At 40.9% G+C, this 20,521-nt stretch overlaps 3 protein-coding genes across 3 annotated transcripts; all 3 read left to right on the top strand.

The window, feature by feature from the left end:
- Window positions 1-3,640: 3,640 nt before the first annotated feature.
- LOC121399702 (serine/threonine-protein kinase N2-like) lies at window positions 3,641-7,921 on the top strand. Its single transcript, XM_041581238.1, has 3 exons — window positions 3,641-3,756; window positions 6,233-6,342; window positions 7,718-7,921. Exons 1-3 carry the CDS (start codon window positions 3,732-3,734, stop codon window positions 7,919-7,921), a joined length of 339 nt encoding a protein of 112 aa, XP_041437172.1. The 5' UTR covers window positions 3,641-3,731.
- Window positions 7,921-9,650, top strand: LOC121399637 (protein kinase C delta type-like). The gene is made up of 3 exons (XM_041581180.1): window positions 7,921-8,073; window positions 8,696-8,758; window positions 9,364-9,650. The coding sequence occupies exons 1-3, from the start codon at window positions 8,000-8,002 to the stop codon at window positions 9,518-9,520; spliced, it is 294 nt and encodes a 97-aa protein (XP_041437114.1). The 5' UTR covers window positions 7,921-7,999; the 3' UTR covers window positions 9,521-9,650.
- A 266-nt stretch (window positions 9,651-9,916) lies between these two features.
- On the top strand, window positions 9,917-12,438 carry LOC121399636 (protein kinase C theta type-like). The gene is made up of 3 exons (XM_041581179.1): window positions 9,917-10,206; window positions 11,072-11,200; window positions 11,791-12,438. Exons 1-3 carry the CDS (start codon window positions 10,108-10,110, stop codon window positions 11,908-11,910), a joined length of 348 nt encoding a protein of 115 aa, XP_041437113.1. The 5' UTR covers window positions 9,917-10,107; the 3' UTR covers window positions 11,911-12,438.
- The last annotated feature ends 8,083 nt before the right edge of the window (window positions 12,439-20,521 follow it).

Raw genomic sequence — 20,521 nt, 5'->3', positions numbered from 1 at the left:
CCTGAATAAATGTAAATTACCGTAAATCACAAGACTTAAATTTAGTTATCTAGAGTTTTTATATTTCAGTTTGTAAGTTAGAATCACAGCTCCTGCATGTAGCAAGACAAGTCAATTAATGTAGATGTTGGTATATATAGTTTCAGTGGGGGTGTGTAGTTATGGTGCTGGGATATATTTGGAGGGGTTGAGCTTGATGAGCTGACAAGTGATTAATTAAAGGGAAAGCCTTGGTTTGTTAGACATATCTAATGACTAATTGCTTACCCTGGGCCAGCACTCCTCTTCTTTAAAGAGTTAAAAATTCCACCAGCCCAGTGGGGCCTTAAAGGGTTGGAAAACAGGACATTACTGAATTAGAGAGGGTCCAGAGAAGGCCAACTAGGGAGGTAAAAGGTATGGAAAATCTTAGCTATGAGGAAAGACTGGCCATGTTGGGGATGTTCATGTTGGAGAAGATGCACTTAAAGGGGCACAGAGGAGTTAGTTAGGGGCACAGACCAGCCGACACTCAAAGCAATCCTCACTGTCTTGACCCTGACCCGCCCTCACTCAGCCCACGCCCACCCGCCCCGGGCTCCACTTCCGGGCTCCATTTATAGACCCGCGCCGACCAGCCCTGCTGATGATGTCACAAAAGGGGAGAGCAGGCGTGCAGCTATAAAGTCGGAAGCCGGCTTTCTTTAGGTATATTTTACATTCAGGTTCAAACTCCTTCTTTGTCAGCAGGGGCTTTTGCACCCAAGGCAAGTGTAGCAATCCTCGCTGTCTCACCACCCCATTACCCCCCTGTCAGAGGAGTTAGAAAGGGGCACAGACCAGCCGACACTTAAAGGGTGAGAAGAGGCAAGAAGCTAGTCTAATGGTAAGCCTCTCAAATACCGTGCTGTGTTAAACCAATTTTCTGAAATTTTGAACCCAACTTTTTCTTAGTACGGTTTCATTCTAGGCAGAAGCTTCTACTGTCAACCCCTACTTCTACCCCTGTTTATCAAGCCCACCATGGGAAGTTGAAAGGCCCAAAGCTGTAGATGGATGCTGGAAGTTGAAACGAGAAGAGGCAAGTCTAATGGTAAGCCTCTCAAATAGTGTGCTGTTATAAACCAATTTTCTGGAATGTTGAACCACAACTTTTTCTTAGTATGGGTTTCATTCTAGGCAGATGCTTCTACTGTTAACCCCTACTTCTACCCCTGTTTGTCAAGCCCACCATGGGAAGTTGAAAGGCCCAAAGCTGTAGATGGATTCTGGAAGTTGAATAATTGACTTCAGGTAAATATTTATATTTTTCTACTTTTCTTATTTTTTTAATCTTCAATTTGTCTCAGAAGGGGAAAGATGTTGCTGTTTCTGAAATGTAATGAGAACCTTGCCATAGGTAGCAATTAACCAGGGGTGGCCAAAAGGTACAAATACAGACAGATATAAATGCATGTCTTAATGTACATAACAAGCTGAATGGTCAGCTGAGCAGGGTGACCACAATAATATCTATGTGGGGTGTATAAGGATGCAAAAGGGTAAGAAAGAGGAGGGGGCACAATAGTGATGTTTGGGTCGGGTTTTTCTTGACCCTGACCGAATGCAACAATATTGTAAGCATTTAAAGGAATTAAAATGATTTTTATGGTGAGTTTTTATTTCTAAATTACACTGTTTACATATAATTCACTCTACAATATAACATTTCATTCCTGAACCAACAGATGTATTTTTTGTTGTTGTAATATTGGTGTGTAGGCAGCCTTCTCAGTGCATTGTGCCTTATCATGTGCTTTCAGAAAGAGCCAGCACTTTGTGATGGAACATACGGGTATGGTATCCATTATCCAGAAACCACAGAAAAAACAATTGAAACCAATTGAAAATGGCCTTGGAATACCACTCGCTACATCATACTAAAGGTTAACTCAAAGGTGAACAACCCCTTTAATGTCATTAAAAACACTTGAATAGATGTTATCTATAGAGGCGAGGTTTAATGCTTCTGATAGAGTAGCATTAGGGCAATGGCATGCTATGCTAACTATGCTAGTCTGTATTAACATTTTTAATATTGTTCAGATCCCAAATCTATTCAGGGTATTTGATTTATATTTTAATAGCTTATTCCTATTTATTTAATAACCTTTATGCTTTAGATAACTTTTTGGCAAGTAAAATATATGCGAAAAATTCCCTTATTATTGTTTTTAGCTTCTTAGAGGTTTCTGACACCAGTGATTTTAGGATGACTACACTCCATTCCTTGCACTTCTCGTAACACTCAACTTGTTTTTATACAAAGCAAATTAAAGGAGAACCTCACCCACATATTGTTATATACAGGATATAAAACAATACATATTGTTTTGAAATAATACACCAACAATATGGAAAAGTATATTATAACGTGCAATTAATAGATTTGATAAATCATTGATTACCCATCTCTGCCTTAAAGTGACCCTGATTTCACGATGAACCACCCCTTAACACCTAGAGGGCGCCATAAAATGGTTTAAATATTAATTTTAAATGGGATCTATTAAGTAATTAGCACTTGACATCTCAGCCATAGTACCTATATATATTAAATATATACCCAAGGGTGCCTATATATACTAAATGGTTCTGGGGTCCCTGTTCAGTCACCAGGGGTGGCTAAAGTGTCGCCTGCATCAATGTTCTTACTGTGCCTCATGGCAAAAACCCATTGGAATCTTCTATACCATGTCCTATTCTAATGCCTCCCACTGGTTTCATCCCATGTAACAAAGGAAGCTGGAACCAAGCAGGATAACTGGTTGTGTGGAAAAAAGCATTGGTGCAGTTATTCTGCTTGATTCCAGCTTCCTTTGTTATATTTGACTTAACCATGCCAATATTATTCTCTATTATATACTACTGGCGTATTCACTATAAAGAGAATTGTAAATACCATTACTTACATTATACACAACCATGGTGCATTCATAGAGCCCACAATTAGCAGTATTATGGAAATATAATATTTTGAAGATAGTATTGCAAGTGAGATTTTACTCTGTTTATACATATTGACATGTAACACTGGCTTCAGTTACTAGAATCTTTCTACCCTGCTGTTCTGTACCAGGCTTCAATATGGGCCTATGGTGTTATACTGTAAATGGCACAGAACTGCGGTACTTGTTGACTGCAGGCAGGTGCACATGCCACTTTGGCAGTTGGTTACTGAGGTCAGCTGATCACATCACTGTGGCAGTTATTCAGTTGGGATTTGTTCTCAGACCAGAGCAGAGCGACTTTTACCTGGGATATTTTTCAGAGTGAAAATGGCGAATATTTCACCCGTGGAGTACAACATTCCTTTAGATTGTGTTCCTCCAGCCAGGAGTATGAAGAAGACCCCATTCCAGACCCTTAGCTGTGACATTATGTCTGAAGAAAGGGTGAAGAAAGTGGCAAATGGGAAGATCAACAGCAACATCGAGATGAAGAGAAAGAGAGATGTTGATGAGCAAGGACATCAGCGGAAAAAAGTCCACTATCAGAACATCATGACAAGAGAAGAACAAGAGAAGAAGAAAGAAGAGAAGAAGAAAAAGAAGAAAGAAGAGAGGAAGAAAAAGAAGAAAGAGAAGATGAAAAAGATGAGAGAAGAGAAGAAGAAAAAGAAGAAAGAGAAGAAGAAAAAGAAGAAAGCAGAAAAGAAGAAAAAGAAGAAAGAAGAGAAGAAAAAAGCTGAGGCAAGGAAGAGACCCCTAAGCATGGAGGGCTACACTAAATCAGAAGGTAAGATAAAGTTTAGTACAGAAAAATACTTCAATAATTAATTGAATTATTTGCATTTATTGTGCAGTATATGAATATCTTCTGAATACAGCTATTTTGGCATAATAGTGGAGGGGGGGTTGTAGAGACGTGATAGCTGTAAATGTTTACAGGTAGTGGGGAAACCATAAACTGTCTTGAGAAAAAAAAAAGTATTCCATAGGTAAATGTAAATAGACCTGTAATAAACATTGTTATTGTCCCATTTGTTTGAACAATCATATTGCTGCTCTGAAATACCTCCCCAATGGTACAGTCTACAGATATTTGATTGCTTACAACTAGATATAGAGAGGAGAGGAGTGATGATGTAATTGGCAGCCATGTTTGTACTCCAATCAGGAGCTCCCAGGCACTTCTTCTGAAGGGAAAAATAAAAGCGAAGATTTGATTTTTTTTTGGTCACAGAATGTATATACTCTGCACATACTGTGCACATAACATTGGGTAATGATAAGGAAAAGAGACACAGCTAATATTTGTCATGTAGGCAATTTGTGCAAAATGGCTGCAGGTGCCAGTGTGTAACGGAAATAACGGACAAGTGTATCTGTGTCTCAGTAACAGCTTCTATAGAGAAGAGGGGAGGGATGTTGATGTCATTGGCAGCCATGTTTGTACTCCAGTCAGGAGCTCCCAGTCACTGATTCTGAAGGGAAAAATCTCAGTGGAGATTTGATTTGCCTGTTGTCAGGCAATCTATAGAATATATAAACTCTGGACATGCTGTGCATATAACAGATATGTCTATTGCTTTCAACTAGATATAATTCCCCAGAATTCCCTTGCTCATTACCAACCTATTTGTCTTGTAGGCAATTTGTGCAAAATGGCTGCAGGTTCTAGTGTGTAACGGAAATAACAGACAAGTGTATCTGTGTCTCAGTAGCAGCTTATATAGAGAGGAGGGGAGGGATGTTGATGTCATTGGCAGCCATGTTTGTACTCCAGTCAGGAGCTCCCAGGAACTTATTCTGAAGGGAAAAATGGCCACAGAGTTTTGATTTGCCTGTGGTCAGGCAAAGCATAGAATATATATACTCTGCACATACTGTGCACATAACGCATATCTGTGTCTCAGTAGCAGCTTATGTAGAGATGAGAGGAGGGATGTTAATGGCATTGGCAGCCATATTTGTACTCCAGTCAGGAGCTCCCAGTCACTGATTCTGAAGGGAAAAATCTCAGTGGAGATTTGATTTGCCTGTTGTCAGGCAATCTATAGAATATATAAACTCTGGACATGCTGTGCATATAACAGATATGTGTATTGCTTTCAACTAGATATAATTCCCCAGAATTCCCTTGCTCATTACCAACCTATTTGTCTTGTAGGCAATTTGTGCAAAATGGCTGCAGGTTCTAGTGTGTAACGGAAATAACAGACAAGTGTATCTGTGTCTCAGTAGCAGCTTATATAGAGAGGAGGGGAGGGATGTTGATGTCATTGGCAGCCATGTTTGTACTCCAGTCAGGAGCTCCCAGGCACTTATTCTGAAGGGAAAAATGGCCACAGAGTTTTGATTTGCCTGTGGTCAGGCAATGCATAGAATATATATACTCTGCACATACTGTGCACATAACGCATATCTGTGTCTCAGTAGCAGCTTATGTAGAGATGAGAGGAGGGATGTTAATGGCATTGGCAGCCATATTTGTACTCCAGTCAGGAGCTCCCAAGTACTTATTCTGAAGAATAAAATGGCAGCAGAGATTTGATTTTTCTGTGGTCACAGAATGTATATACTCTGCACATACTGGGCACATAACGTGGGGTCATTTGTACTGTAATTCAGGGAGAGCTGAAAACACCCATCTGCATGGCACATGGAACAGACAAAACTCCCCTGCAGGACAGTCCTGAATGTCATTAGAGAAGTCCAGGCTTTGCAGTTTAAATGTACCTCTCGGCTCCCACTTGCTGCCTGCCACTGCTTTGTAACTCGCTAATCACTGCTGGACAAGGTTTTCTTCATTTGAAGGAGAGAGGGAAAATCAGATGGCCATACATTCCACTGTGCCATCATTGATTTATTTTTTCAGGGAAATGGAGGCAGAGAGACAAGCTGTGTGGGATCACTTCTTTTTAAATGATTTCTGGTTTTGTTTTTTATGATCAATGTATTTGGGGTGTGGCAATAATTTGCCATAATATGTGCAGCAGTTAACTGTTTCCCTCTCTGTGATATTTAAATGTTAGGCAGTGGTCTATCTGGATATTACTGATCCTACAGCAAATTATTTTTCAGTCCCCCAAAATGTCTAGAGGTTGACTTGTTTTACTAATATTTATTGAAACTGTATATGAATTAGGGCCTCATGGGCCCACTATACCTCCTGGGCCCCCTGCAGCCACAGGGTGAACAACCCTTTTAAACACTATACTACAATAGCACAAGCTGACAACTGATGTCTATTTGCAATTTCTTTTTTCCAGAAGGAGGAAACATCCAAAAAAGACCTTGCCTTGAAGAGAAAAGGCCCCTTCAACTGATGGTCACGAGCTACAGTACCCATGCCGTGCTGGGTCATGGCGGTTTTGGCACGGTAAGTGATTGCATTCCCAACAAGGTTATCTGTTTTTATCTGGAATTGAACTTAGAGGTAAACGTGAGATGCAATGCATGATCCTATATTGATTTGTACAGGCTAAATGTAAAGGCAATAGAGTCACATGTAAGCCCAAGTGCAAAGTCATATACTATTTTGTGTGTCCTTTAGCACTATTAGTAATAATATCTGTGCCTATACACACTCTTTAACATTGGCACATCAGTGCACTGGTTCAAGCCGCTACTCTCAGGCCTCCCTTGCAAAACTGCACATTGTACTTGTACTTGAGTCTTTATAACAGGACACTGTCAAAGATTTACTCTTACTTTTGCCTCACTAATTCTCAATTTATTAATGACCTTTCAAGCCCTTCAGTTCTGACAGAATTATTTGGCTGCTAGAAAAGACACCTTAATTCAATCATTTCCAAATTGTGTGGGCTAAAGACAGGAAGGGGAGAATTTTACATTTGGTCCATTTGTGTTTACTTTTAGTATAATGCAGAGAGAGATATTTTGCAATAGGTTTCATTTTTTTATTACTTACTTCAGTTTTTGAGTTATTTAGCTTTGTACTCACCATCTCTCCAGTTTACAATTTTAACAATCTAGTTGCTAGGTTCCACATCACCCTAGCAACCATGCACTGAATTGAATAAGTGATATAAATAGGAGAGGGCCTGAATAGAAAGATTAGTAATTAAAAGTAGCTATACCAATACACTTGTAGCCTTACAGAGAATCTGTTTTTTAGATGGGATCAGCTTGAAAGAAAAAGGCAAATAATGAAGAAACTATAAAAAATAAATAATGAAGTTGTTTAGAATTGGCCATTCTATAACATACTTAAAAGGTGAAGCACCCCTTTAAGGTTGAATGCTTATTTACTCCTTGGATATGTCTTGAGCAATAGAAAAGTGAGTTTTGTTTATCTGTAACAGGGCACTAGCAAATGTTAAACCAAAAAGGCTGTAAATCTTCACTCTAAACATTCAATCCAATATTCTCTCACCCAGCAGTTTCTTTTAATCGGCCCTAATAATATGGCCAATCCTAACAGACTTTATTTGCCATAATAGTAGTCAGGGGCAGGCCAATTCAACCAGATGCCCTAGGCAACCTTGGGCGGCCACACTGGGGGTGTGGTGACAAGAGGAGAGAGTACCGGTGCCTTCCACTAGTTCCAGGCCTGATAGTAGTAGTAATATTTGCCACTAATTTACAAGGTATTAGTTTTGCAGCCTATAAAATAACAGATTGGAATTTATATTGCCACAGAAGCAAACATATTAATCGTCCCAGAAGCATTTAGTTGTTGTGTCCCTAGAAGGGACCCTCTAATCATTTATCTTTTCTTCTTCCTTTGCCAGGTAATGTTGGCAACTTGTTCCAACAAGAGCCAACCTGTAGCCATGAAGGTGATACACAAAGCAGAGAATAGAAGATCTATTGCCAAGGAGGTGCGAATACTGAAGATGGCTTCTGGATGCCCATTCCTCTGTCATGCGCATGCAGCTTTCCAAACAAAGGTAAAGAATAGCGCCAAGAAAATTGTGCAAAAAAAAAAAAAATAACCCCAAGGTTTATCCAAATGATCTGTGTTTCACTTTCTTCCTCTTTGTCTCCGTTACCAGCTGGCTGCATGCATTGTGATGGAGTACGCCAGTGGAAACAGCTTGGAGAAATTCATTAAGCGCACTGGGAAACTGAAGATGGACGCTATAACGTAAGTGACTCACTGTATGTACAGGAATGTGGGGACAATGGTACCTGAGAGAGATTCCATAATTATCTATAGTTTCATACAGAAAGATTAAAATGGGTCAGGATTCTATTTGCTAAAAAATATGTGCCAACATAGCAAAATACTTTTCCTTTCTCCTGTGGTTCCTTCTTATAAGTTGATCTAAGACCATGTTTCCAGATTATAGTCATTTATTGCACTTTGCACTGCATAGGGCATTGAGAATGACTCCTAATAAATTGCATTAGGACCCTAACTAGCAAAACACATTTTTGGGGTTTTATGCTTGGAAGGAGCATGTGAGGCCTTGGTGGGTAAACCACAAGCTAGCACACCTGAACCTTTCCCTCAAGCCACAGTTTTATGATTATATTTTATTATGAGTCTGACCAATAGAAGTTCACATGGGGCTATTCTTGGTCAGTGCTGCTTCTGAGACCCACTGGTCAGTAACTAGTGTACTGGATGTTATAGTACAATGTAAGCACACTTATGGTGGTGACGAAAGAATGTTACAAAGAGTATATCAGGAAATGTATTTATTCAGTATGAGAATGCCAACTGGCTGACTTTTTGTTTGATTTTTTTTTTTTTATTTGCAAAGATTCTACACAGCAGAGATCATATGCGGCCTGCAGTTCCTCCACGCCAACGGGATTGTCCATCGGTAAGTAAAATGTATCCAATACTCTGCTATTATTTTTCTGTAACATTTATTTCTTCTTCTACATGTTCAGCTTTGAGGACTTTATAGACTGGCAGTAAAGTTGCAATTAGGGAAAAAATCAGTCAGTGTTGTATTCATTTTAGAATGAAAGGGCCAAGGAGTTTAAACCTAGATATAATTAATCATGTGTGATACTATTATTATTATATATATTCACAGCATTGTCACAACACTGTAGAATAGAAATACAAATATTGACCAATAAAAGAGGTAATGAGGATTCTGCTGTTAGAGCTTACAATCTGTATCTGGGCATATATTAACCTATCCACTGGGCATCAGCAATATTTCTTGTTAACATTCAATATATATATCCATATCCATCTCTTCTATCCTCTCCTCTCTACCATTAAAAGGGAATCTGTGTCCTCTGCTCTATAATGTTTGGATTTTTAGCATTCATGGAAGAGGTGTTATAATGAGGGTCACTGATTTTTTATAGTCAGGAGTTAATAGGCTTCAAGGATGGGGATCAACTTCTACCACCTGTGTTTGTTCCCTAAAACCCCATTAGCATTTCCTAAAACTTAATGTCTTCCTTGCAGGGACATCAAACTGGATAACATCCTGTTGACCGGCGAGGGACACATAAAGATCGCTGACTTTGGTGTGGCTGTAGAGGGAATGTTTGGCCAGAGGAAAGTTAAAGGCAAGGCTGGAACAGTGAAATACATGGCCCCAGAGGTGAGTTGCTCTGAATAAAATTATATAGCTCAGAGGAATTAGAAAACCTGATCTCTTTGCTAGTTTACATTGATTTTATCATCACTTCAACTGCTTAGTATTTAGAGTTTGTAGCATGTTCTTTAGTTTTAGGGTCAGGCCACACTGGGCGTTTTAGGGAGATTTGGTCGCCAGGCGACTAATCACCTCGTTTTTGCGGCCACCAATCTCCCCAAACGCCTTTTCTGACTCTGCGCCGGCTAAAATGAAAATTTTCGCGCTAATCACACGCGGTGGTTCGTTTTCCGAAGTAGCCTCACAAAACTTCTGACGACTTTGGAAAACGAATTGCCGCGTGATTAGCGCCGGCGTTTTTTCATTTTAGGTGGCGCAAATCTCCCCAAAATACCCTGTGTGGACTTACCAGTACAAATGGTCATGTGATAAGTGACAGAATCATTGTATAAAGGTTTAGTTAAATACCCATTAAGGTTTTAGCAGTAATAATCCAGAACATTCTTAAGAGTGTGGTGAAAAATAATCTGCTCTGTCTTCCCAAGGTTTTACAACGGAGAGAGTACGATGCCGGAGCAGACTGGTGGTCGCTAGGAATTGTCATCTGTAAAATGGCCACCGGCATGACACCATTCACTTCATCAGTTATCCATGATGAGCCCCTTTTCCCGAAATGTCTTGGTGCTGAAATAAAAGATCTTCTGCACAAGGTAGGTACGAGAACAAGAGTATTTCCCTAGTGCTGCTATAATAAATCTATTTCCAGGTACATAATGGCGCTCCTATTGTTCTAGTAGCAGCTCTAATCCTCACATTCATGGCTGTGGGATACCCTGCAGTCTGACTGGCTCATTACGATGAGGGGATACTACTGGCAGGGCCATATTTATATTTAAGCATCCGTGGGCCTGTGCCCAAAGCAGAAGCTTTAAGGGGGGACCCTTGGGTGCATATATGCAGTGTCGGACTGGCCCACAGGGTTACCAGGAAAAGTCCCAGTGGGCCCAGATGTCAATGGGCCCTCATGCTGCTAAACATTTGACTTATTTCATGGCCATTCCCTATTTCTATGAAAACAAAGAGGCTAAATAGATGGAATAATAGATTATAGTATGTATAACTAAAGAGACTAGGAGAATTGAGGTTGAGCGAGAAGAGGAAAAATAATAGTACTAAGAGTGGACCCCTGGTCTAAATTTTCTTGGTGGGCCCCTGGTCTATGCTTTTTGGGTGGGCCCTTGGTGTCCCAGTCCAACACTGCATATATGGTAAAAAATTAATTTATAAACAGTTTTCCTGCTGCCACAAGGCTTGTTTACTAAGTCTGGTAGCAAAGGAGGGGGGAACCTAGAGGGCTGCAGAGCCCATGCATGGTGGAAAGTGACATAACGTGCATGCATATGACATCACTTCCTTCCACGTATACTATGTCACACTTCCTGCGCATGTGCATTGGGGCCAGTGGGTGGGATGAGGTCCTGTGCACTGGACAAAAATATCTCACTGAGTAATAGCAAGTACAGAGCTTCACTTCAGTAGAAATGAGTAAATTATATAAATATTCTTTTTCTTCAGCTCCTAGAGAAGGACCCAGAGAAGCGTCTTGGCTTTATTGGAAACATTCGAGCACACCCAGTTTTTAATTCCATCAACTGGGAGCAGCTGGAACGCCAGGAAGTACCACCACCTCTCTATCCTGCAGAAGTAAGTACCTGACTGCAATATGCAAAGACAATGCATGTACTGTGTAAAGGTAATCTTGGGTAAAGTATCAGTATATTTTGCTGTGAATCTTTTTTCAGAAAATAATGAAACATTTTTGGAGTTAAAAATAAGAATATAATTCCCCTAAGTAATTTGCTCCAAATATTTGTCAAAACTGGGCTCAATAAATTGAAGATTGGTAACAAGAGATAAACACCAACAACTCCCCAATTTGTATTATATATATATGTGTGTGTGTGTGTGTGTGTGTGTGTGTGTGTGTGTGTGGCAAGGCAGCAATCTCTTTGCCCAGGTACAGACTGTGTTCCTCCCGGCATATAGAGTGAAGAATAAACTGGACTACAATATTACTGGTTCCCCAAAACTTTTCAAAACCAAAAATATATAGTAATGGAATTAGAACTAATAAAATCCATTTGGCAATAATATCTATATATGATATTTGAGTGTTTAATACTCAGCAATATGAAATCATGTGAATTGAATCTAATGTGATAAAATCTTTAAACTGATCTTTAATATAAAAATGTGCATTCAATAATAACTGATAAATGTTTTCTTTACTACAGTTAACACTAGACAAGAAATATTTCAAGCAGCCGAGGATGCTCATGGAAGAGGCGGGCAGCGATTCTTCATCTAAGAAAAGCATGGAGTTATCATATCTGAATGACAGTTGGAAGAGCTGAGCCACTTCAAGAAAGTCAGGTTTCTTTAGCTATATTTACCAACCATTAACATCATTTAACCCTGTCATTTTATTCTATCCAGTCTCCATTGAAGAACAGTGAAGATGAAAACATCTGAGCATTTGAAAAATCCAGCACCGAGGACCACCTGTCACGGCTTCGTATGGGTACATTTCTACAGACAGCCATTTTTACCTCTTAGAGCCAGCCACCATCATTGCCTCTACCTCTGGCCCTTGCCCATCATCTTTTGGCCTCCATTTCATGTCCATAACATCAGTCCCTATGATTGCCCCATCTCTGCTTTTCTCCATCGGCACCCATCTTTGGCCCTGTCTATTAGACCTAGATCTGGTCCTTATCACCACGCCTCCATCTTTGGCCCTTGTCCATCTCTGACTCTTACCAACAGTCTCCATTTCTTGCCCTATTTTTGAGTGAGCCCAGAGTTCAATTGAGATCAGTTAAGTTTCTTAAGTTCTTAGACCCCCCCCCCTGCTCTTTGTGCACCGCCTCTGTTTACTCCTCCCTGCCGCCACTCTCCACTTGCTGGCAATCCTGAGTGCTCTCAGCAGACAATCAGCTCCTCCACTAGCCTCTATCTTTAGCACTCATGACTTGCCCTATCTTATATATTATATATATATATATTTTTGGCCTAAAACATTGGCCCTTATCTGTTGCCTCTCAGTGTGCACCACTGCTGCTCACTTTCACCTGCTACAACTCTTACCACTTGTTGGCAGTTCTCTCTGCAAGTAATCTGCTCCCTCTTCAGTCTCACATCCAACTGTGACACCTGAGGCACTTGTTTCTGCCTACCCCTAGATCCAGTGTGGCCCTCACCTTCAGCCACACATCTCATACATACCACTGTCACAATTAAAAAAGAACCAAACCAGTGCTAATAAAAAACCCTACCCCCTACCCTACATAGACCCCTCTCCCTGCTCCCCCAGCCTAGATGTTACCTTTGGTAAATGCCCCTCACTCTTTACTTACCCCTAGGTGCAGATTAAGGGCATGACAGTTCACAGGTGCCATCTTCTTCTCTTCAGTAATATTTGGATCTTATTCTGGCGCTACGATAAATTCTGCGACTTTCGGCACATGCGCAGTTGTCGCGAAACGGCAGATTGCTCCAACTGCGCATGCGCCGCTATGACGCTCTATTCCCATAGATTACCAAAGAGAAGAAGATGACGCCTGTGAACTCTGATGCCCTGAATCTGCACCGAGGGGTAAGTATAGAGTTAGGGGCATTTACCAAAGGTGCCACCTAGGCTGGGGGGAGCAGGGAGGGGGTCTATGTGGGGTAAGGGGGTAGGGGTTTTTATTAGCATGGATTTGGTTCTCCTTTAATATCAATATTTCAGGACACAACATTGAGCAACTCCTGCTTTCTTTTAGCCCATTACAGGTTCTACATCTCTCCTCTCCTTGGATCCAACTCAATTTCCATCAGGTACATCTAATATGTTCGGCCAAGGGATATAACTAAAGGGCTCTCACTTAATAACATGAATACAATCAGATTATAATTGTAAAGGATAGTTGCAGGCAATTTAAACAGACACTGACACATAAAACTGATGACAAAGGGGATATGGTGCCAGACAGAAAATAGGTTTTTTACATATTTCATCTATGGGCAATACCAGTCGCCATATTGGAGCCAGGAAGGATTTTTCCACATCTGAGCCATATTGGAGGTAGATGGCTTTTGCCTTCCTCTGTTTATAATACTTGTACGAGGGAAGGGTTGAACTTTTTCAACCTTATCATCCGTGGTAATAAATCAAAATGGGAGGAAAGATTTATAAACAGAATAAGATGGCAGGATGTAGGGAGTCATAAAAGCACAAGTCACATCAATATAATAACAGAGGTACTAAAGTGATAAAGTGGTAAGGGCAGTAAGATACGCGAGAGATACGCAGGAGCGATTGGTGGATGATTGTATAGATGTCCATGTTGGACTGGGGCAGGAGTGTCGGACGCGTGACGACGCGCAATGGTGTCGGCGCCGAAGCGACTGATTCTAATATGAGTCGTGGGTCATCCGTGATGTGATTGGTATGCTCAATTGGACGCCTCGTCAGTTCCTGGCGGCTATCTTGCATGGAGATCAGGACGACTAGTTGGAATATTCTGTCCTGAGCGATGCGGGAGTGTGCGACAGCCTCGAAATACGGTTGATGCGGCAGACGGGCACCGATGTGGCAGATATCATGCGAATGATGTGTGGGTGCGACAGCCTCGCAGGTGAGGGTTCAGCGAGAGCGTAGCGGATGGTATATTAAGACGTGGATTTATGGTCTGCGTCTGTGGAATAGACGGTGAGAGTAATATAGAAGTGAAACAGGACGAAGAGCGGAAGGATGAGAACAAGGAGACGAGATTAACCTATCCCTGTGAGGGATTAGTCCCTGAGTGAGGAAGGATTTTTTTTCCCAATCTGATCCATGTTGAGACACAGATGGGTTTTTTTTTTGCCTTCCTCTAATATTTATTGTTTGGGGATTTTGTTTGTGTAGGTCAGTGTAGAACTGACAGAGTTAAATAGAATATTATCTAATAATTAGGATAGAGTAGGTTAGGGTCCTGCTCGGAGAGTCTACCTTTGACGTGGTGGCAGGCTTGATATCTTTTGGCCAAACATACTGTGTGTGTATATATATATAATATATATTGTCACTACATTAACAGAATAAATATGCAAAGCCATTCAGATTGTACACGATTTCTGATTTTTTTTGGTGATTAATACAATAGGCATAAAGTATGTTCAGCACAAGCCTAATTCACTGAAGAAGAAGGTATCTGTTCCTTTAAATAAATGTTGATTGCTCTTGCTTTGTTATATGGGATACTGACCTATTAGTCCTGAATGTGAAATCCCTGCCATAAGCAAGTTCAATTATGGGTCAGAAAGATATGAAAATATATGAGAACCTTGAAATGGATTTCTTTGTGTGTAATGATTAGTACCACATGCTGTCCCGTCCGCCTCATTTCTGGTGTTTGGCATAATAATCACGCATGCAACTAGTTTATTGAGAGATGTTCAATCTTAAGCCACTTTTTCATATTCCAAGTCTCTTATTCAAAGTCCGAAGCAACTGCAATGTTGCTAGGGTATTTTTGAGGTAGCAACTGGATCGAAAAGTGCAAACGGAAATCTGCTAAATAACCCACAGCACAACAAATAATAAAAAATGAAATCCAGTTTGTTCCAAAGTTATCTCAGAATATCACCTTAACTCCTTTAATAAACCTTGATATGATAACTGTCCTGTTTATGTCTGGTCAGGCCAATATGCTTGTGTGTGTATTATATACCTGTATATTATATATTATAGTATATATGTGATATATAATATTCTCAATGGCGATTGTTAGAAGCGGCCATGTTACATTTTCCCAGAATGAATTTAGGTTACTAGACTCAAGAGATGAATATCTCGCATCAGTTCTCAGGTAAGTAGCAAAAAAGCAAACAAAAAAAATCAGTTTCTATGGCTTGGGGCCACTTCTAAGATGTTATATAGCAGCCATCGCGGCTCCAGCATGGCGCACGTGGGTCAAGACTGATAGAAGATAGGTTAGCTTTCGGTTGTCACTCAATTTCAGGAATCAATGACCATGCAGGCTTATGAAACAAAATTAACACTGTGTTAAGTGACAAAACAATTCAAAAAATCATATTCAGAAATTTACAAACGAGAGTCAGGCGTAACTAAGTAAGTTATAGGAGAATCTTATGCGAATCTAAAGATTTGAAGCGCAATACGGAGAGAGCGCTTCTGCATACGCTATATGTTATAAAGTATTCGAGTAGATTTCACCAATATGAGAAGTGCTGCGCCTGCGACGATAAGAAACATGAAATCCCAACAGAGCAGTGCGTGCAATCGACAGACTGCGAGTGTGAGACCATGGCAGGTTAGAGCCAATGGGAGTGTGCTGCAATCTGAGGGGGCCGAAGTGAATTCACACTAACGATCTCATGAGAATTCGGAACTCCATTGACGACGATATGGTGCACGCCGAAGCTCGCACAGCTCGGTATCGTGGACTCGCCACATCTCACCAACTTGTATCATGGCGCCAGGCCATCAGGATCGCATTCAGACAACTCGCTGAAGTACTCAATAGTTAGAGAAGATCGACGAAAATATGTGCGAGGTCCAGAGGCAACACAGAAAGCTCTGGTGAATAGAGTTGTGCGCTAAGGTATAGCCATGCATACGTGTCGACGTTACTGTGCCAAAAGCGATGTTCTTGCGATCTGACCATTCTTAGTGCATAGGTCTATGGACGCGTGGCCCATTAGACATGACGCGGGAAGTTAAAGTAGAATGGACGTATATGTTGCAGCAAATACATTACATTACACAAGCCCAGGGAACCTTAATAAAATAAAATAGAGTTATTATATTGTCCTACTCATGAGCCCAGTGTATAGTTTATGTGCCATATGTTAGGAAATGTATGGTTGAAGCCCGGCCTATAACCCTGAAAAACTAACAGACACCAGTGTTTTAAGAAGCCCTATACATTCCATTTCACTTCGTCTGGTCTGAGCTGGCAAAGGCAAGTCTGGCGGAACAGTGCTGTATGGCACCTAAATACTGTGGTGTCACACAGCCAAAGAAGCCAGAAGTCAGGCAGGAGTAAATATAGGGTAGTCTTCTCATACTTCCAGTCTATGCGCCTTTAATTAATGGCCCGTATATATTTACAGACACATATTTGAAGGAGTAGGGTCACATTTGGCTTTACTGGTAATTTCTGTTATATGTGCCCTTAGGATTATCTTATAATATTATAACATAATGAGACAGAATGTAAAAAAGGGTGATTATAGCCAAGGTTTGTGCTTGTCCTATTCACTGAGTGAATCATGTTCCATATTTGGCATCACATGTACCAATCAGAGTGGCAGCACCTATGTGTGCACCTATGCATTGAAGCGTGCATCAATTAGCCAGGAAAGGACATGTTAGGCTAACAGCAGTAACTATTAAGACAAGATCGTACAATCATTCCAATATGTACAGTGTAGTGGTTTAACTCAATCAATAGCATAGTGAAAATAAACAATGTTTTAGGGTTGGATTTCAGCCATGCTTCATGAGACACTTGACGTCCATCCATAACGCGAGGCTTGGGGTAGTACTGCATAGTCTACACCAGGGGTCCCCAAAGTTTTTTACCCATGAGTCAAATTCAAATGTAAAAAAAAAGTTGGGGAGCAACATGATCATGCAAAAAGTTCCTGGGGATGCCAAATAAGGCCTGTGATTGGCTATTGGTTAGCCCCTATATGGACTGGCTGCCTACAGTAGGCTCTTTTTAGCAGTACACAAGGTTTTGATGCCACAAAATTCTAAAATAATCACCTGCTTCAAGGCCACTAGAAGGAACATCCAAGGGGTTGGTGAGCAACATGGTGCTCGCGAGCCTCTGGTTGGGGATCACTGTTCTACACATATTGTATTACCAGGCCTTTCAGATTCAGAACATATCAAAGCAGCACTCTTCTGACCAATAGGTGCCCCAGATGATCAGTAATATATATTTAAATCTCACAATACCAATTAGGAGAAGTGGAAGGAATAGTACTGCACTAAGTGGGCGGATTTCTGGCTTTATTGTGACTTGTAGAGATTAGTGTTCTGGAGCATGATAATATCATTAACAATATTAACTAATAATCTAAGGCCAAGGGTACACTAAGTGGATTGTCTGTTTCCCTCCGCAGGCATTTATTCTAGAGGTGGAAGAAAGTGGATCCACTCTTATGCACACACCTCATAGCTCCAATGGTAGGCCGTTGTCTGCCTGTGTGGAGTTACATGGAGTGCATATCAGAGCAAAAACACAAATGCATACATTTTAGTTTAATATCCACTCCATGTAGCTCCACACCAGTCCAACTCTGGGCCTGTTATTTGAGCTATGGAGGTGTTCACATATTAGTAGATCTGCTTTCCTCCGCCTCCAGAAAAAAAGGCCTGTGGAGGAAAATGGACAACACACTTAGTATGCCCCGGGCCCTTATGCATTTAATCCATTGTTGTGTTGTTTTCTAACTCAATTGGATTGTGCATGCAGTGATGCTAAAATGAATAAAAGCACTCCCATAGTCTGCCCCTTTCTGCAGACTTTGCCCACTAGACTACTTGTACACTGCTAATATATGTATTATTATTATTATTATTATTATTAATAACAAGTTAACAACACATATCTATTATAATGGAAACTATTAATAGGTTTACAAATCTTTTTGACTTATTTGTGGTGCAACATGATCTAAGAACACTGTAACTGTATATAGTGGGTATTTGCACAAATGGCAGAAATGGAGATTCCCAGTGTAACTTCAAGCAGGTCTGTGCTTGTGTTTTATTCACAGCAGAGTTTTTCACACAACAGGGCACTTTTCAATTTCATATGCAAACAAATTATTCTTCTAAAACCCCGAACAGATGCACATTCTGAATATCTAGGACACTTGCTGTCTGAAAGTGCCTCAGCCACTAGGGCAACACAATCCAGTAGTTAAATATTTCACCCAGACTTTTGCCATTTCACCTCTAAGCTGCACCAGCCTTGCAGTGCTGGGGTCTTGAGTTTGATTCCAGCCAGAGCATTCTTTTGTGGGTTTTCTGTGTGTACTTCAGAATGCCAAAACATACAGGTTAAGTGACTCCAAGGGGCAGATGTAAGAAGGGTCGAATATCGAGGGTTAATTAACCCTCGATATTCGACCAGGAACTAAAATCGTTCGACTTCGAATATTGAAGTCGAACGATTTAGCGCAAATCCTGCGATCGAACGATCGAAGGATTATTCGTTCGATCGAACGATTAAATCGAAGGATTTTAATACAACGATCGAAGGAATATCCTTCGATCAAAAAATCACAGGCAAGCCTATGGGGACCTTCCCCATAGGCTAACATTGACTTCGGTAGCTTTTAGCTGCCGATGTAGGGGGTCGAAGTTTTTCTTAAAGAGACAGTACTTTGACTATCGAATGGTCGAATAGTCGAACGATTTTTAGTTCGAATCGTTCGATTCGAAGTCGAAGTAGTAGTCGAAGGTCGAAGTAGCCCATTCGATGGTCGAAGTAGCCCAAAAAACACTTCGAAATTCGAAGTTTTTTTAATTCGAATCCTTCACTCGAGCTTTGTAAATCTGCCCCCTAGTGTGTGAATGTGATAGGGAGCTTTGAAAAAAGAGCTAAAATAGATGCTCAGCTATCTATATATATTCAAAGTGGGCATGCAGGCCCTGATTTGTGGCGAGGCCACAAAGGCCAGGGCCTAGGGTGGGCGTCAGGACCGCGTTGCCTCTGGGCACCTGCCCACTAAATCCAGCCCTGTGGGCATGGTCTAACTTCTGCAGTAACACCCCTTAGTTTGCTCATAGCCTTTACAGAGAGATCCCATAGAACTATGGCAGCATAGGTATTCCCCTGTACTAAGCACAATTCAGCAGGAACAGTCCCCTAAGTTTGCTCATAGTCTGTACAGAGAGAGATACAGTAAAACTATCCCAGTCCCCTCAGTCTGAAAAAAATGCATTTCTTTTCCTTGATTTTATATCCTGTTTTCCCTAATTTTACACCATTTATTTATTATTATTGTTATGGTGTTCCCCAGTTCTCTGTAAATGTTGTTAGTGAACTTAAAGGGTAAGTAAACCTTTAACATAAGTGAATGTAAAATTGATGGGAGTGATATTCTACGCACTTTTGTAATTTACATACATTTTTTATATTGTTTTTATTCCAAGATATAAAGGGATACATGTGCTGTTAATATGAATGACCTTTGTTCCAACAGCACCACCTGCTGGTCAGTTTCTGACCAATCTGACCACCAAGTAGTCAAGGAAGTTGTCAGGAGAAAGAAAGAAGCTGCTCTGATGTTCTTCTCCTTAGGAAAACAATTAGAAACCTTTTTCAAATCTTTCCTTAGCAGAAGAACATCAGAGCAGCCTCTTTCTTTCTCCTGACAACGTCCTTGACTACTTGGTGGTCAGACTGGTCAGAAACTTATCAGCAGGTGACGCTGTTGGAACAAAATTCATTCAAATTAACAGCACATGTATCCCTTTATATTTTGGAATAAAAAGAAAATAAATAATGAATGTATATGACAAAAGTGCGTAGAATAGCCTCCTCACAGTGTCGGACTGGCCCGGCGGGACACCGGGAAAAAACCCGGTGGGCCCCGACCCTCGTGGGCCCCCGCCGGGCCAGACCCCCTCTAATAGTATAAAAAATTTTTAAAAAGTTATCGGCGATGCGCATCGCATCACCGCTTGCGCATGCGCATCGGCGCTTGCGTATCGGCGCTTGCGCGCCGAGAAGTGCGCTCGCGCATGCGCGCAGTAGGGGGGCGGGGGCCCTGGACCAGCAGTCCTGGTGGGCCCCGGTCCCCCCAGTCCGACCCTGCCTCCTCATCAATTTTACATTCACTTATTTTAAAGGTTTACTTATCCTTTAAAAGGTCTAAGATATTTGTCATGGTCCTGTGTGTAAATATTTCATTCCAATTAGTCTGTGCCTAAAGTCATGCACCAATTTACCTATT

Source organism: Xenopus laevis, chromosome 2L (genome assembly GCF_017654675.1).
Source record: "Xenopus laevis strain J_2021 chromosome 2L, Xenopus_laevis_v10.1, whole genome shotgun sequence".
In the NCBI taxonomy this organism is placed as follows: Eukaryota; Metazoa; Chordata; class Amphibia; order Anura; family Pipidae; genus Xenopus; species Xenopus laevis.
The sequence above is the reverse complement of the archived record's forward strand: the minus strand, read 5'-3'. Positions and strand labels throughout refer to the sequence as shown.

Bases quoted from the DNA above. Each gene is read 5' to 3' on its own strand.
- LOC121399702 (XM_041581238.1), top strand. From the start codon at position 3,732: ATGGAGGGCTACACTAAATCAGAAG. The intron at 3,757-6,232 runs GTAAGATAAAGT...TCTTTTTTCCAG, and splicing joins GGGCTACACTAAATCAGAAG to AAGGAGGAAACATCCAAAAA. The intron at 6,343-7,717 runs GTAAGTGATTGC...TTCCTTTGCCAG, and splicing joins GTCATGGCGGTTTTGGCACG to GTAATGTTGGCAACTTGTTC.
- LOC121399636 (XM_041581179.1), top strand. From the start codon at position 10,108: ATGGCCACCGGCATGACACCATTCACTTCATCAGTTATCCATGATGAG. The intron at 10,207-11,071 runs GTAGGTACGAGA...CTTTTTCTTCAG, and splicing joins TAAAAGATCTTCTGCACAAG to CTCCTAGAGAAGGACCCAGA. The intron at 11,201-11,790 runs GTAAGTACCTGA...TCTTTACTACAG, and splicing joins CACCTCTCTATCCTGCAGAA to TTAACACTAGACAAGAAATA.
- LOC121399637 (XM_041581180.1), top strand. From the start codon at position 8,000: ATGGAGTACGCCAGTGGAAACAGCTTGGAGAAATTCATTAAGCGCACT. The intron at 8,074-8,695 runs GTAAGTGACTCA...TTATTTGCAAAG, and splicing joins CTGAAGATGGACGCTATAAC to ATTCTACACAGCAGAGATCA. The intron at 8,759-9,363 runs GTAAGTAAAATG...TCTTCCTTGCAG, and splicing joins GCCAACGGGATTGTCCATCG to GGACATCAAACTGGATAACA.